Source organism: Talaromyces amestolkiae (genome assembly GCF_001896365.1).
Source record: "Talaromyces amestolkiae strain CIB chromosome Unknown scaffold14.1, whole genome shotgun sequence".
Taxonomy (NCBI): domain Eukaryota; kingdom Fungi; phylum Ascomycota; class Eurotiomycetes; order Eurotiales; family Trichocomaceae; genus Talaromyces; species Talaromyces amestolkiae.
In genome coordinates, this window is record NW_024468050.1 from 95,232 (window position 1) to 107,373 (window position 12,142).

At 46.8% G+C, this 12,142-nt stretch overlaps 4 protein-coding genes across 4 annotated transcripts; 3 read left to right on the forward strand and 1 right to left on the reverse strand.

Annotated features, from left to right (window-relative positions):
- Positions 1–65: 65 nt before the first annotated feature.
- On the reverse strand, positions 66–956 carry BHQ10_007001 (uncharacterized protein; the record flags this gene model as incomplete). Its single annotated transcript, XM_040879650.1, has 1 exon — positions 66–956. The coding sequence occupies one exon, from the start codon at positions 954–956 to the stop codon at positions 66–68; it is 891 nt and encodes a 296-aa protein (XP_040735505.1).
- Positions 957–3,006: 2,050 nt separating this feature from the next.
- On the forward strand, positions 3,007–4,002 carry BHQ10_007002 (uncharacterized protein; the record flags this gene model as incomplete). Its single annotated transcript, XM_040879651.1, has 2 exons — positions 3,007–3,083; positions 3,135–4,002. 2 exons carry the CDS (start codon positions 3,007–3,009, stop codon positions 4,000–4,002), a joined length of 945 nt encoding a protein of 314 aa, XP_040735506.1.
- Positions 4,003–4,878: 876 nt separating this feature from the next.
- On the forward strand, positions 4,879–10,019 carry BHQ10_007003 (uncharacterized protein; the record flags this gene model as incomplete). Its single annotated transcript, XM_040879652.1, has 13 exons — positions 4,879–5,385; positions 5,431–5,593; positions 5,652–6,555; positions 6,607–6,729; positions 6,774–7,045; positions 7,097–7,144; positions 7,191–7,854; positions 7,905–7,982; positions 8,032–8,596; positions 8,645–8,896; positions 8,941–9,681; positions 9,737–9,781; positions 9,837–10,019. 13 exons carry the CDS (start codon positions 4,879–4,881, stop codon positions 10,017–10,019), a joined length of 4,545 nt encoding a protein of 1,514 aa, XP_040735507.1.
- A 783-nt stretch (positions 10,020–10,802) lies between these two features.
- BHQ10_007004 (uncharacterized protein) lies at positions 10,803–12,055 on the forward strand (the record flags this gene model as incomplete). The annotated part of the gene is made up of 2 exons (XM_040879653.1): positions 10,803–10,998; positions 11,049–12,055. 2 exons carry the CDS (start codon positions 10,803–10,805, stop codon positions 12,053–12,055), a joined length of 1,203 nt encoding a protein of 400 aa, XP_040735508.1.
- Between the last annotated feature and the right edge of the window lie 87 nt (positions 12,056–12,142).

The following is a 12,142-nucleotide window of genomic DNA, read 5'->3' on the forward strand; positions in this document are numbered from 1 at the left end:
AGCAACGCCAATCGAAATTAAACTCCAAATTGAATGTGCTAACCGAACATGCTGAAATGAGCTTGTCACAAAAATACTCGATTAAGTGAAGCCTCTCGCTGCATCCTTTCGTTCCGCGCATGAATGCAATGAGCCGGAAAATCGCAATCATCCCAACAATTCCACTCCAATGGCTCTTTTCTCGCGGCAGCGGCAGCGGGACCCGAAGAAGCGACAACATGCAACCTGCCCGTCGCAGGAAACAGCTTGTACGCCCGATCCTCGTCGGCGCCATCTTCCTCCGCCTCGTCTTCTTCATCGGCAAGCGTGCTCTCACTCTCATCAGTGTCATCCCCGTCATCATACCCCCTTCTCAACGCATTTCTGAACTGCCTAACGTCTCTCCGCCACTCATTCCACTCCTCCCATCCCGCATAATCGAACTGACTGCGACAATATTTCGCTTTCCTTCTGCGATCCTGTCGATTTCGAGATCTGCGAAAGTGGCGTTTGAGTTGTTGGTTGTATCGATATCTATCTAGGCCTGCGTCGTCTTTGAGGGGAAGAATGGGGCGACGGATATCAGGCTTTTCGGCAGATAGTAGAGAGGATAGGAGTGGTTGGTCTGGTGATAAGTCGGTGGGTGAATTGAACTTTTTGCGTCTTGATGGTGAGTTTGTTGACTCTGAGAGCATGCACATGCGATGACTGCAGTTTAGGCAGCGACTGGTCGTGCCTATGCGCCAGTTGCGGTTGCAGGTGTGGCAGGTCCATGTCCATGACATGGGACATTTGGGTGTTTCGAAGGGATCGAAGTAAGAGATTGGCGAGGGAGGGGAGGAGGGGGGTGAAGTGGGTGACTCTGTAGAGGATGACTGGGACGTAAAGGGTGAGGATGAAGATAATGACGGTGATATTGGCCATATAGTGTCATTGGGCTTGCGAGAGCCTTTTTCGAGACGTGAGAGGAGTCGCATGTTGACGTCTTGACGTCTTTGAGGTTGACAGAGTAGGTGCAGGACAAGTCAACTGGAATGAGTATCTGAGATGTCAGTTTGAGTCTGACTAGTTGCCCGACCGGCTGGTTGATTGCCCTGTCAGTGGAAACAGCATGAGCAGAGAAAGGCAAATTCTTATACAGGGCCTAGACGTCACAAAACCTTTCTATTGCCCATCGACAAATGTATTATCCCTCACTTTTGCTTTATCTCTGTACACAAAGAGTCACCAAATACAAAGCTGAGTAGGGCAACAATCCCCATTGTTACATACCTCCACGATACAGTCACTACAGCAATTCTTGAGGTACCTTGTATAGTCAATCAGTCCTAAAAGGGTACCAATTCTAGATTCTCTGACAGGGCAGCACGGTCTGAGTCAGGCCATCTCATTGACAAAATTGATCGGCCATTATTGAGGTCTCAGCTTGTCCTGGATCTAGACAATGGTCTTTTGCCATCGTCTTGTCTGGTAGTTTGTTACTTTGAGAGATGACAAAGAGTGATCTTTTGTCGTGTACCTAGGATGGCAGTATTGATACTACTATCAGATTCATACTACGTATAGAGTATGTATTTTTGCACTATGACTCGGAAAGAAACATTTCTAGCGTATCCTTAACCAAAACAAGGAATAAATCAGGAACTCCCAAACCCTAGCCCTAAGTAATTGGCTGAATCGAGAAGGCTGGACACGCTGTGGGTCTGACACCTAGCTCCCGCAAACTAATCCCTTTTAGATCCTAGCGCACTGCTAAGAACCAATAAGCATCGAGAATTGCGGTCGGGCAACCCAACCTCTCCCTCAGGAAAGAAATGGCTGGGTTGCTGTGGCTTCAGAAAGAGAATATATACATCTCTTCTTCGATTCTAATAATCATTTGATTTCTGTTCCTTACATATCTCAGTATCATCCATACAAAATTGATTGCAACATTGCAGTATATATATACATACCTGTTTCAACTTCGACTTCGACATTGAAAGTTGGGTAACCGCCCGCCTCCACATTCCGTGCGATAAGCTAAGATAACACTCTTATCGAAAGGTATGTCAACATTCCATCAAAAGTTACACTTGTACCACAGAACTAACATCTATCGCAGTATCGAAGCAGAAGAGAAGAAAGAAGCAAAATGCAGCAAAACGACGTCATCGCTCTCATCGTCATCCTCCTCTTCGTCCTCCTGGCTATTGTCGGATTCATCATCTACGCCATGCAGAACCATCTTCTCTTCTTTTCGAGGAGGCGCGTTGTAGACGAAGAGGAGTAGTAAATCTTCTCCCAATTTTCTGATACACAATTTTTTCCTATTATATACGACTACGACATAGACGTTACGATTTATTATTTGCGTTCAACGACGCTACATGTTGATATACCTCTCGAAACTGGGCGTTGCTACTACCGACTGTTTGATGATTGCATATGCATGCTGCCGCTCCTACACGAAAAATAAAGGCTGCACGAGGAGTTTGGAGTTGACTTTTCATTTTCGAACATTTTTACCGCCCTTGGATATATTGGAGGCCGATTTGAAAATACACTATCTCGATGATATGGGATGATTCTTGTTGTTTATATTCCTGAATGTATGATTACCCATGTATGTATGTACTTACCAACGCCATGATACAATATTACGATATATGCCGAATCTTCAAGGAGTGTTTGCTATGCCATCTTTGTAGGTTGATTTCGGAGATGAGATGGATCTATGAGGAAGTGAGTCAGAATGCGTCAATTTCCTGCGTTTGTTTTGGATCTACTGACCCTAGCACAATGTCTTTCCTCTTTCTTTCATGGGTAAACTGCCTGTCTCTGTGAATCAGACCGTCACATGCCTTTGATTCTGCTTTGTTGGAAACTTCCATCTGTCCCTGTTGTCATGGGGCCTGTCCTCAAAGGAGCGCCGAGACGGGACTATGAGATAGTGCTCTGTGAGTATGAGAATTAATATCCTCATCTCTTCTTCCCTCATACCTGGCACGACACTCATTCCCTCATTTTGAGTGACAGACTGGCAAGATGTTTCCCATCAAGACGACCACAAAGTCTGTCATGCCCCCCATGAGGATTGCACAGGTCTTGAAAAGCTTTCAGAAGTAAGAGCATCTCTCCTTTACTGAAATTTGATAGTGCCTGACACGTCCCAGGACCCATGGTCTGCAGAGATTCCACACAAATCAAGCTTCTGTGCAGCCTGTGAAAGAAGTCTTGCCCAGTCAAGCATCCTCCAACTTCTACACAAAACAAGTCCCTTCGCTGCAGCTTGGGGAGAAAGAAGGCTGCACTGATCAAACATCCTCCACCAGCAGTGCCAGCACCATAGAACCAAAACTGCGCACCTGTCCCTATCTAACGACATACATCCCAAACCTGCAAAGCACCAAAGACCAATACAACCAAATAGCTGTCCACTTCGAAACGCGCGTCAAGTACCTCTGGAAAAAGATCTGGTTCGGCCTGTACCAAGTCGAACACGAAGACGAAGACGGCCTCACGCACGCCACCAAGATACGCAAACTCTATGCGGGCGCCGGCATGGGACACTTACTCCGTCAACCATATCACCAAGATGCGAACGTCAAATTTCGGGGGTATTGGGAGTTCGTCGGGTTGGGCAAATTGTCCGAAGTACTGGTTGAATCTGGTCCGACGGATTGCTGGCCCGTCATCGGACGTTTAAAGATGTACGACGGTATGGCGTTGGACAATATGCAGCACATCTCGCTTCTGCTAAACGAGTACGAGAAACAAGTCTACAAGTTAGCGGAGCTGTATCATTTCTTGGAGCTGCAGCAGATTCCGCAGTTCAATTGTGAGAAACCGACAGATGGACATGTGAAGGTGGTGCTGCGAGGGTTTCAGGAACGGGCGGGTCGGATTGTGATGGTGCTGTCGAAGCTGGATTTGCAGATGGGTGCCTTGCAGCGGAGTATCAACAAGGAGGCGTCGATGCTTCATGGTCGGTTGGATGGGCCGGAGATGTTGGATTTCAAGAAGGAGGTCCTCAAGCCTTGAGCTCTTGGATGAGGACGTGATTGATGCTGATTTAGGGTTACGGCATCGGTAATGGATTGGAATAGACATTGAATTAAGATACACTTGGTCTCTGGTCAAAATGGTTGCATGATCATTGTAGACGAAGCGTGGAGAGAGCACTCTGATTGGCCGCATCCGGCATTTAGGGTATTGTTCAGGCTCATCATCAACATCAACCCCAGCTATCAATGATTCAATCAGGGTTGTTCTAATCGTGCTCCACTCGTAATACGATCTGTACTTGGATTAAGCATATCGATCTAGAACACCTATTCCATGGACACAAGGTGTATCTGATCCGAGGCATCCGGATGCCAGGTCGCAGCCAAGGAATGATATCACCATGAACACAACATTGAATGACCACAAGCAGAAACTGGATTGAAGATCACATCTCAATGTTCCTTAGTAACCTAACTCCATTAAACCTGCCTAAGCATTGTTAGTGCAGATGTCGAGTAAGGTGGTACACGAAAGCAAGGATCGTGGTGCTACACAAATCAATATGGAGCCAAACTAGACCGCGCATCGAGGGAATCGAGCGAATCACTGCCCGCTCCAGCGCGTAATACACTGCTTCGTCCGTCGAGTAATTAGATATTCCTGGAGTATAGTTTTTCTCGTATCACTTGTGTTAAGAAAATCATCTTAGTATACCAGGTAGTTATCTCCGTTCCTGTGTAGACTGTAGTTACGTCACTATAGGGTTGGTCTGTCCTTAAGTCCGTCGCGATATTCTCTCCTGGTACCTACGCCCTACCTCTCCTGGCAGGGTAATAAATATTTATATGTTTATTCCTCCGTGTCAATGGCTCTAAGATAATTTCGGGCGAACGTACCATTCCAAGCCTCACTATGGCTACCTCCGACACAGAGCTGCGTGACCACGCGAGGTCCGAGAATGCACTATCAGAAAGAACAAATTACAATGACTCCAGTTCGGAAGAAACTGAGTTTGCGCCCGTTCGGTCTGGCACGTCTCGCCCGCAGAGACACGATGAACATGCGCAAACCCACGAGGACGAGCATGAGAACGAAGACCACTCCCTTGCCCGACGACAAACCACAAACTCGTCCCTTGGCAGAGAACAAACAAACGAAGACTGGGCCGAGATCGAGCGCTTAATGTCGCGCATGTTTGGTCGCGAACGAAAGGAAAATTCCGAGGAAGAAAAGACAAGACACTCCGGCGTCCTATGGAAGAATTTAAACGTCAAAGGTGCTGGGTTGGGTGCGGCGCTGCAACCTACTGTGGGCGATCTGTTTATGGGATTGCCTAGGAAGATCAAAGGGTTGCTTACGAGGGGGAGGAATGGTGCTAGTACAAAAGTGCCTGTCAAGACTATTTTGCATGATTTCACGGTTGGTTCCCTTCACAGCTTGTATGGCTAAGTCTGACATTGATAGGGCTGCGTACGACCTGGAGAGTTGCTCCTGGTCCTTGGGAGACCTGGGTCTGGGTGCTCGACTTTTCTAAAGGTAATTGGAAATCAGCGGGCTGGATATGAAGAGATCGAAGGAGAGGTTTCATATGGAGGAACGGATCCACAGACCATGGCAAAGAACTATCGTTCCGAAGGTGTCTACTCTATTCCAGCCTATTTATCATCCCATTCTAATATAGGCAGTTTCGTATAATCCCGAGGATGACCTACATTACGCGACCCTCACCGTCAAACAAACACTCAACTTTGCACTTCAGACTAGGACACCTGGCAAGGCATCTAGAAACGAAGGGGAAAGCCGAAAAGACTACCAAAAGACCTTTCTCAGCGCCATCACCAAACTATTTTGGATCGAGCACACCATGGACACCAAAGTAGGCAATGAGCTCATTCACGGTGTGTCCGGGGGTGAGAAGAAACGAGTGTCCATTGCCGAAGCGATGATTACAAAAGCCAGTACGCAATGCTGGGATAATTCTACTAAGGGACTTGATGCCAGCACGGCGTTGGAGTATGTCCAAAGTTTGCGCAGTCTGACGAACATGGCCCAGGTCTCGACTTTGGTTGCCTTATACCAGGCAGCTGAAAGTTTGTATAAACTCTTTGATAAAGTCGTGCTGATCGAAGAAGGTCGTTGCGCATATTACGGTCCAATAGACAAGGCAAAGGCGTACTTCGAGAATCTAGGTTTTGAATGTCCTCCACGATGGACGACTCCAGACTTTTTGACTTCGGTTAGTGATCCACATGCTAGGCGTGTCAAGTCCGGCTGGGAGGATCGGATTCCTCGAACTGCAGAGGAATTTGAAAGTATCTACTTGAAGAGTGAACTATACCAGGCAGCGATCAAGGATGTCCAAGAGTTTGAGCAAGAGTTGGGAAAGCAAGAAGAGACGCGTGAAGCCGCACGGAGTACTATCAAACAGAGGAATTTTACCCTGTCTTTCCATCAGCAAGTACTGGCTCTCACCAAGAGACAGTTCCTTGTTATGATAGGAGATCCACAGTCACTATATGGCAAGTGGGCTATGATTCTGTTCCAAGCTTTGATTGTTGGAAGTCTTTTCTACAATCTTCAGCCGACAAGGTAGGGTCACCGGTGAAACTTTGGAGATGAACTATTCCTAATTTAATACAGCTCCGGCGTCTTTCCTCGCGGTGGTGTCATGTTTTATATCCTTCTTTTCAACTCGCTTCTTGCCCTTGCGGAACTTACTTCAGCATTTTCAAGTCGACCAATTTTGTTGAAGCATAAAGCATTGTAAGTGAACAGGTGAGATACATGAACGATTACTGACATTTTAGTTCCTTTTATCGACCATCGGCATATGCCTTGGCTCAAGTGGTGGTTGACATGCCACTTGTTGCAGTCCAAGTCATTATATTCGATCTTATTGTATACTTGTTTGTGTCCCAGTCTAACTATGGTATCGGCCGTACTGACTTGCATAGTATGGCAGATTTATCACGAACGCCATCGCAGTTTTTCATCAATCTTTTGATTATATTTGTGTTGACAATGACTATATACTCTTTCTTTCGGGCCATGGGCGCTCTGTGCTCTTCACTTGATGTTGGTATGTTGCATGGTCATGTCTGAATATTGCACAAAGACTAACGAACTACAGCCACTCGAATCACTGGGGTTGCCTTGCAAGCTCTAGTCGTCTACACAGGTGCGTATTTGTGTGTTTAGCCTACTGAAAAATACTAACAGTATAGGCTACCTCATTCCTCCATGGAAAATGCACCCATGGCTCAAATGGCTTATCTGGATCAATCCAGTTCAATACGCTTTTGAAGCCCTCATGGCTAATGAGTTTTACAATCTCAACATCGAATGTACCCCGCCCTACCTTGTACCTGAAGGCCCAGATGCATCTCCTCAACATCAAAGCTGCTTTCTTCAAGGTAGCCAGCCAAACCAAATAGTTGTACAAGGTGGCGACTACATTGAAGCCGCATACACATATTCGCGATCTCATTTATGGCGCAATTTTGGCATCATCATTGCATGGCTCATCTTTTTTGTCGTGCTGACCATGATCGGAATGGAGCTACAAAAGCCGAATAAAGGAGGTAGTTCCGTGACTGTTTTCAAGAGAGGTCAAGCACCGAAGGGTGTCGATGATGCACTTAAGAACAAGACCAATCCTGGAGACGAGGAAGATGGAAATAAAGTGCAGAACAATGTCAACACAGAGGAAGAATCTGCTGGAGGAGAAAAGAGTGTTGAGGGTATTGCAAAGAATACGGCTATATTCACATGGCAACATGTTAATTACGACATTTCGGTTAAAGGAGGTCGGAAGAGACTCCTGAATGATGTCCAGGGCTATGTAAGGCCTGGTCGACTGACTGCGATGATGGGAGCTTCTGGTGCTGGGTAAGTGTCTCGATTTGTCAAAATGATAGGATCTGACAATATGTGTCCAGAAAAACCACTCTTCTCAATGTCCTTGCTCAAAGGGTCAATACAGGAGTTGTGACTGGCGACTTCCTGATCAATGGCCGGTATGTTTTTTTGTATCAAGAATTGATCAATTTCTGACAGTCGTTGCAGTGGGCTGCCTAGAAGTTTCCAAAGAGCAACGGGATTCGCAGAGCAGATGGACGTTCATGAGCCTACCGCAACTGTTCGCGAATCTTTAAGATTCTCTGCCAGACTACGACAGCCGCGTGAGGTTCCTTTGCAAGAAAAGTACGATTACTGCGAGAAGATCATTGATCTGCTCGAGATGCGGCCAATAGCAGGTGCTACTGTAGGTTCTGGTGGCTCAGGACTTAACCAGGAACAGCGCAAGCGTCTCACAATCGCAGTCGAGTTAGCAAGTAAGCCCGAACTACTTCTCTTTCTTGATGAACCAACGTCTGGTCTGGACTCACTTGCGGCGTATAATATTGTACGGTTTCTTCGTCGCCTCGCCGATGCCGGACAAGCTGTGCTGTGCACAATCCATCAGCCATCGGCAGTTTTATTTGAGCAGTTTGATGATCTGCTACTGCTGAAGAATGGGGGCCGTGTGGTGTATCATGGAGAAGTAGGTTCAGAAGACTCCCGCACTATGATAGACTACTTTGAACGCAATGGCGGAAAAAAGTGTCGAAGGGATGCGAACCCTGCAGAGGTATGTCAATTTGCACCATGCGCATGATTAAAAGCTTACTGTGAATAGTATATGTTGGAGGTCATTGGAGCTGGTAATCCGGATTATAAAGGCCAAGACTGGGGAGATGTATGGGCCAGCTCTGAAGAACACGCCGCGCGAACGCGAGAAATTGAAGAGATTGTTACATCGAGGAGAAACGACACGACGAGTCAAGAGACAAAGGATGATAGAGAATATGCCATGCCGGTATGGGCGCAGATTATGACGACCACCAAGCGGTCGTTTATAGCATATTGGCGGTCACCCGAATATCTTCTTGTATGTGTCTGTTATTATCTGCTGGAAGTTTACTGACTTTTTAGGGCAAATTCATGCTCCATATCTTTACCGGTCTGTTCAATACCTTTACATTCTGGAAACTTGGACATAGTTATATCGACATGCAGTCGAGACTGTTCTCTGTCTTCATGACTCTGACGATCTCACCTCCACTCATTCAACAGCTCCAACCACGATTCCTCCATTTCCGAAATCTGTACGAATCGCGTGAAGCCAAAGCAAAAATTTACTCCTGGCCAGCCTTCGTTGTCAGCGCTGTTTTACCCGAGATTCCATACTCAATCATAGCAGGCTCTATTTATTTTAACTGCTGGTACTGGGGCATCGGATTCTCTCGAGACTCGTTTACTGCTGGTTTCACCTACATCATGATCCTTCTTTTCGAGCTTTACTACGTCAGCTTCGGACAATTTATTGCCGCTCTCTCGCCCAACGAACTATTCGCATCGCTTATCGTACCAGCCTTCTTCACTTTTGTTGTCTCCTTCTGTGGTGTCGTGGTGCCTTATTCGGGTCTGCCCACTTTCTGGAGAGCATGGATGTACTGGCTTACGCCGTTTAATTATCTACTGGAAGCACTTTTGGGTGTCTTGGTGCACGATCAGCCGGTGCAATGCGTGGCTCGTGAGGAGGCTAGATTTACTCCACCGCCAGGCTCGACTTGTCAGAATTATACCAGTGCTTTTACAGCTGAGGCTGGTGGGTACGTCACCGAATCTGATGGGATGTGCTCTTTTTGCGCATATGCCACTGGCGATCAATTCGTACGCTCCTTCTTACTTCCTAGGATTACGTCGTTCAGACTAACAGTGACAACAGGCCTCCAGCTTCAACGTGTTTTACTCCCATAAATGGCGCGATTTTGTAAGCTCCTTTTGCCTCACACATCAATTGAAATCCAACTAACTGATACCGATAGGGCATCTTTTGGGCATTTATTCTCTTCAATTTCTTTGTGGTATTCGCACTGTCATGGTTTTATCTCCATGGCGTCCAGGACCTGAAAAAGGCACTGAGTGTACAAAAGGCGAAGAAGAGTAGCAATTCAAGCGGCGGAATGGCTGAGAAGAGTCGTCCAGGGTCGACTTCTTCTAATGAGTAGGTTTATGCCCCTGTTTCATTTGTATAGTACCTAGGTGATTTGAAAGAAAACACTGTAATCTAGATAATAGGGCGTATGGGTTTGGTTTTATGCCATGAACAATTCGAGAGCATGTACACGCTGGTTAAATATATATTGAATCTCCCCACTATAATTATGAGTATAGCAAATTAATCAGTCTTCGAGTATTTTAGCAAATTCTCATCTCACACAGCGCGTGAACATTGAAGCTCACTGATAGTTTAAACACTGCATAACATAAACTAGACATGTATATAATTCATAGGCTTCACTAATAACGCTTAATCGTTCCCGAAATCTCTTGAAATACTCTGTATATATGATTGACATTGTGGATGATCCTCTGGGACTGTAGATCTTGACGAGAAACGAAAGGTTTCCGATTAGGCAGTTAGGGCTATGGTCTGTGGGCCATCGGGGCTTATCGCGTGGTGCTTCATGAAGCCGAGCAAGCAAGATTAAGCGTCGATCAAGTGTGGGGAAGTCGGCTTCTACGCTATCGGCTGCATGCCTTCCACTAACTAGGTATATTCATACTTACAGACATTAAAATGTATTGATGAACTCCGGGTTACTATATCCTGATGAGCGTGTGTCAACATGATTTCATCCTCAAGCGCAAGCATTCTCTCCAAGCGCATTTTGGCATCAGCAACCCCCACAATATGGCGCTCTACGCGGACCGGGGTAAAGAGGAGACAAGCCTTGCTAAACATAAATTATAAACGTGCATTTTCAACATCAAAACCACACCGCGAATTGATGGATTTGACCGGATTTACTGAAGAGCAACTCACGGTCCGCGAAGCAGTGGCGCAAGTCTGCTCTCAATTCCCGTCCTCTTACTGGCAGGAATGCGATCAGGAAGAGCGCGATCCCAAGGACTTCCATGCTGCGCTTGCCAAAGATGGATGGCTGGGGATTGCCTTGCCTGAAGAACTTGGAGGGTCAGGACTAGGTATGGGGGTTTACATCTACTCTAAATACGATATAGTATTGACTTTTCAGGCATATCCGAAGCTACAATGATGATGCAGACCATCACCCAGTCCGGCGCAGGCATGGCAGGCGCACAAGCAATACACGCCAATGTCTACGCAACACAACCACTAGCCAAATTCGGTACAAAGGAGCAGGTCGACAAAGTAATCCCCAACATCATCAATGGCACCTGGCGCACGTGCTTTGGTGTGACGGAGCCGAATACGGGGCTTGATACGTTGAGGCTTAAGACAACGGCAACCAAGAACTCGGATAATACGTACCTTGTCTCGGGTCAGAAGATTTGGATTACGTGTGCGCAGGTTGCGTCTGTGATGATCCTGCTTGCGCGAACGACGCCGCTTGAAGAGACTCAGAAGCCGACGAAAGGATTGTCGATGTTTGCTATCAGCCTCGACCGCAGCAATCCAGGGCTAGAATTGAAGAAGATCAAGAAAATGGGTGGCAGGGCCGTCGACGCTAACGAGGTCTTCTTCGATAATTACGAGATACCTGCCGACACTCTCGTCGGCAAGGAAAACGACGGATTCAAAGTCATCCTTCACGGAATGAATGCCGAGCGGTGTCTGCTGGCTGGAGAAGCTCTAGGTCTCGGATATGCTGCACTCGAAAAGGCCTCGTTGTACGCGAAAGAACGACAGGTTTTTGGGCGGCCGATTGGCAAGAATCAAGCTATCGCGCATCCTCTAGCAGACGCATACATGAGGCTGGAAGCTGCTAAACTCGCTACGTATCATGCAGCACGGATGTACGATGCGTCCAAGACCGACAGCTCGGTATCACTCCAAGCCGTGGGGACGGCTTGTAACAGTGCTAAATACTTAGCTGCAGAGGCGGCTTATACAGCGTGCGAACGGGCTGTTATGACGCATGGTGGTATGGGTTATGCGGTGGAATATGATGTTGAGCGATGGCTGAGGGAGTGTTTTGTGCCGCGTATTGCGCCTGTCAGTCGTGAGATGATTCTGAACTTTATTAGCGAGAAGGTGCTGCATCTCCCCAGGAGTTATTGATATGGTCATCCTATTCTAAAGCACGTACGCTTTATTTATATATTGTCGGACCCCCGGCACCCCCTTTCGTAGCAATCAGACAGAAAT